The sequence below is a fragment of the Plasmodium cynomolgi genome, chromosome 5 (assembly GCF_000321355.1).
Source record: "Plasmodium cynomolgi strain B DNA, chromosome 5, whole genome shotgun sequence".
Taxonomy (NCBI): Eukaryota; Apicomplexa; class Aconoidasida; order Haemosporida; family Plasmodiidae; genus Plasmodium; species Plasmodium cynomolgi.
This window is the reverse complement of record NC_020398.1, coordinates 442707-447496: the sequence shown is the minus strand read 5'-3', so window position 1 is coordinate 447496 and position 4790 is coordinate 442707. Positions and strand designations below refer to the sequence as shown.

Here is a 4790-nt window from a genome sequence, read left to right as displayed (position 1 = left end):
TAGTAATCAACTCGCAATAATCCTGTGCAGCAGGATTGGCTCCAAACGAGGGGAGAGTTCCTTTCTTTTTTTTTTTTGTTTAGTTGCTTAGTTCGGCACTTGGCCAGCCATCCCCCCGGAAATTTTTTTTTTTTTTTTTTTTTTTTTTGTCCTTGCCTGCATGTGAAAGGCGATATTTTTGCCCAACCCAATCGCACACGTCCCAAGCGTCGCCATTACATGGTGCCCATCAAACCATTGTGGTGATACGAAGTGATGATTAGGGACCCTGGTGTGTTGGGAAGGTTAGCAGCGTAGTTGTCCCACCTCTTTGGTGTCGCGCCAACAGTGTGCTTCCTCTCCCAGTCTCTCATCTCACAGCAGTCCAAAATGGACCTCATAAAGATATATAAACAAAACGAAGTTATAAAGGATTACGTAAACATATACTTCGATGACGAAAAGGAACCAACTCTCCAAGGTAACATAAAATATAAAATTTTACATATAATAGGAAATGGAGTATATGGAGTCGTTTATAAAGCATACTGTTTGGATAGCTTATGTGTCGTGGCATTGAAACAAACGTATCAGAAAAATGCCCGAGTTTTTAAAGAGGTAGAAATAATGAAAAAACTGAGACATCCAAATATAGTAAAATTGAAACATGCATTTTATACGACCACTTCAAATGGAGGAGTTTATGTACATATGATTATGGAATATGGAAATACAGATTTAGCTACTTCGCTTTATTATATTAGTATAGAAAATTCAGCTGACCATGTTAATACGTTTTATGAACCGAGTGGGAATCAGGAGGAGGGGTATGTCCAAAATGGTAATGCCGCTATACTTGGGGATGATTGCTTGGATGATACCAACTGTGGAGCTGAGATGGACAATCGGGAAGAACCACTGCATGGAAACTCTAGTCGATTGACCACAACCCAATTGGACTGTCCCAGGGGAGGAAGCGGAGTGCTCAAAAACACTGTAAGTAATTTTAATATAAATGCATTACAAGAGAGTGTTAGGCACATCTGCCCATGTCATAATATAAGTGAGTATATTAAAAAAAGCTTTCTTAATGAGAATCAGATTAAAATATACCTCTATCAGTTGATTCGAGCGACCCTTTACCTACACACCCTGTGTATAACGCACCGAGATATAAAACCACAGAACGTCCTGATTTTTGTTAACAAGCAGAGTAGCAATGGGGTAGGGGGGTTGAAGAAAGGGGAGAAGAAGAAGTGTCTCGTGTGTATTCAGAATTCGTTTAAGGTTAAGTACATAATGAATAGGCGCCGTGGGGGGGAGGTCAAAAGTGGAGACAGGGTTTGCGGCGGTAGGAGCTCTCAGAGTGGTGGGAGTGTCCGCGGGGGTAGAAGCTCTAAGAGTGTCGGGAGCAACCGCAGTGAAGCGCCGCTTGGCCAAGCCGTGCCGGAGGTGGACGCCACCCCCAATGGGATAACCCACCCAGCCAGTGGGTGCGACAGTAGCGAACCCCCCAGGAGGAAGCCCTCCCGTGATGGTAGCCCCAATTCTGCTAACAACGCAAAGGAGGAAGGTTCGCAAGATGAGGAGGGACCTTCCGAGGGGGGAAGAGGAGAGGAAACCCATCCGGGTGATCCGCACCATTCGGGTGATCTGCACCATTCGGGTGATCCGCACCATTCGGGGGAGACCCCCCGGTGTGAGACTTCCAAAAGGGGAGCACAAGGGTGCCACAGCCGCTACAGCAGGAGCAGCACTCCGTTCTCCTTCAAGTGTGTAGTGAACAATTTGAGCAAAAAGGACGTTCGATTAAAAAGATCGGCTAGCATGACTCAGTCGTTTAAGGACACATACGACATGTGCAAGGAAAACCCTGACACGTGTAAGGCCAGTTCGAAGGAGAACTGCTCTCCCGTTTCTGCAACCGATTTGAAGAGCGAGCCGAGAAACGACGAATCGGATGTGCAGATAGGGTCTCCCAATTGGTGCACGAAGAAAAGCGCCGCAATAAATTCAGGGAAGGATAAAGTGGGGTATGATCCAACCGAAAACGGGGGAGTACCACCTCCCCGTGACAGTTCCTCCTCTATCTCCTCTACGGAGAAGGATATATTGTCCCCATTCGAAGTCAACCCAACACACACAGAAGAAAAAATCAGCCTGAACAGAATCTACATGAACACTATCACGTATAAATATATAAAATTATGCGATTTTAATACCTCCATTAAATTGAAAGAAAATTACAAGTATTTTAGCTATGTTTGCTCAAGGTATTACAGAGCTCCTGAGTTGCTTTTCGGATCGAACTACTACAGCCAGGCCATTGACACCTGGTCCATAGGTAAATATATCTTGAGAATGAGAGCTTATGGGGGAAGTGGCGGGTAGGGATGCAGAAGGAGAGTCCCCCAACTTGTACGTATTGCGTCCTTCCTCGCCACTTTTCCCATGTTCGCAGTTGATGGGGCTGTATAAGCAGCGCTCCACACCGCTGCGTCACTCCACACCGCTGAGTCACTCCACACCGCCGCCTCACCTCCACACCGCCGCGTCACTCCACACCGCTTCACCTCCACACCGCCTCACCTGAAGGCTGCGTCATGGGAGAACTCATCCTGGGGAAGCCCCTCTTTCTTGGAGATTGTGCATCGGACCAGCTGGTCGAAATAATAAAAATACTGGGAACACCGAATGATGAAGATTTCCTCTCCTTTAAAAGTGGCCACAAGAATGTAAAGCTACCTCAAGTCAAACCAATAACGCTAAAGAAGCTGATAAAAAATCAGAGTTCCCAGGAGAGTATCGATTTGCTCGGAAAGCTACTCCAGTTCAACCCTCAGAAGAGAATCAAATTGTGCAATGCACTATTACACACGTACTTTGATGACATACGTAATTTAAATGCTTTCAAGGATGATCACAATGGAGGAAGTACTTCCCCCTTGCCGTACATAACTAACTGTTTTAATTTCACGAAGGAGGAGCTCCTACACTTCACCGTCGAGGAGAGAAAAATCCTTGTACCCCTGGAAGTACGGCGAAGGAAGTTGGACGAGGTCATGCAGTACATAGACATGACGATGGAAAACTTCGATAAGATGTACCCGAATAAGGTGCACTTAGCGTGTTGAGAGAGGGAGAGGGGAAAATAACCGCTTAGCCGCATCGTTGTGAACGACCTCCTTCTCGCTAGATCACTCGATAATCCTACAGAATGATCGCCTAATCCTTTTTTAAAGGCTGGACGAGTGTGTAGCCTTTCCACGGCCCTCTCTGCGATGGCTGCTCGTCTGAGTATTTACCACTTTGCCTCATTGTGTAGTTCGTTTTATGTGGCTCGCGTTTTGCCTCCCCAGTTTTGTGTCCGCCGCGTAAATTTTGTTCAGCAGCGTCCCTGCACATATGTAATACGCGAGCGTTTCCCTTTTTTTTTTTTTTTTTTTTGTAAGCCCGATTTGCCTGCCAGCCTGCGGAAGTACGTACGTAAGCGCGTAAGTATGCAGGCACCCACGTACACGTGTGTGAATTCTTTTTTATTTATTTTTTTTTTATTTTTTGGTACATTTGCGTAAGTGCTGCCCCCACACCCGCAGCCATAAGTGCATCCGACGTTTTTATTTAAAAAAAAATCATTTGCTCGACTGGTAGAAGCAACTAATTTGATCGTTTGTGGTGTACCCACTCGTCCAGCGTTTGTTAGAGTTGCGTACTCGAGAGACGCGCCGGTGGTTGGGAGTAGTCATGGATAGGTCATTGGGGGCAGTCATGGATAGGTCATTGGGAGCGGTCATATTACCGGTTAGCCCCTCACTTGAAAAATATTTTCATGCGATCCTTACGTAATGCAGGGAAGTCGGCCAAGAAGAAGGGGCGTCTCCTATTCCATCCGAGAGGAGGAATATCATGGGGGAGGTATTCCTCGACATATTCCATTCATTCCGCGTTGTTCCTTTTTGTATCGTTAACCTTATTATCCATGTTGTTAACGATATGGTTGGCTTCTACATGGGTGTCCCCTTCGTAAACATTTGCAATAGCAAAAAGGGGTAACACGTGTCTACTACCGTGATGAGCCTACCACATTGCGCAACTCACACGTTAGGTGCTGGTAGATCTTTTTTTTTTTTAAAAGACTCGATGGTAACCACATTATTGTGAGAACTTCCCTGTGCTGAGTTGTTCCCCCAGTTTGGGGCACCCCGATGGGAGTGTCTTTTATATCATTTGGACGTGTGCCTTTATGTAAGGGGTTATATATCTACCTCCAGGGGGGAGGCCTCTTATGGCGTAGGGGGAGGACTGTTACGGTAGGGGGAGGACTGTTACGGTAGGGGGGCTCATCTGTGCGCCTCCCCCCCCTGTAGGTGTGTACGCATGGGTCTATGCATGGGGCGGCACGTTCAGGTGAGTTTTCCCCCATTAGAACGGCGGTCGGGGTGGCGATTCCGGAATGGGGGGGAAAAAGAAGAAAGACCAAACGGAGTATAATGGAGCAACAGGCATCAACAAAGGGTATAAACAGGATGAGCGAGTCCGAGGGGGCGAAATGCGAATGAGGCGAACGAAATGGATGATGAGACGGACGAAATGGATGATGAGACGGACGAAACAGCTGATGAGACGGACGAAACGGCTGATGAGACGGACGAAACGGCTGATGAGACGGACGAAACGGCTGATGAGGCGAATCGGCCGCCTTCCCAAATGCCGCAACAATTTTCACGCGGAGAGTACAGCCTGCCGCGGAGGCGAGCGCCGTGCGCCAGCCTTCACTTCTCCTCCCCACGCGTGGCCGACAAATATATTAT

The 4790-nt window shown here is 47.1% G+C and overlaps 1 protein-coding gene across 1 annotated transcript; it reads left to right on the top strand.

Moving 5' to 3' along the window:
• Positions 1 to 690: 690 nt before the first annotated feature.
• PCYB_052010 (protein kinase) lies at positions 691 to 3095 on the top strand (the record flags this gene model as incomplete). Its single annotated transcript, XM_004221082.1, has 2 exons — positions 691 to 2323; positions 2575 to 3095. Coding segments are annotated over 2 exons (2154 nt in total), but the record flags the coding sequence as incomplete, so codon positions are not given.
• Positions 3096 to 4790: the final 1695 nt, after the last annotated feature.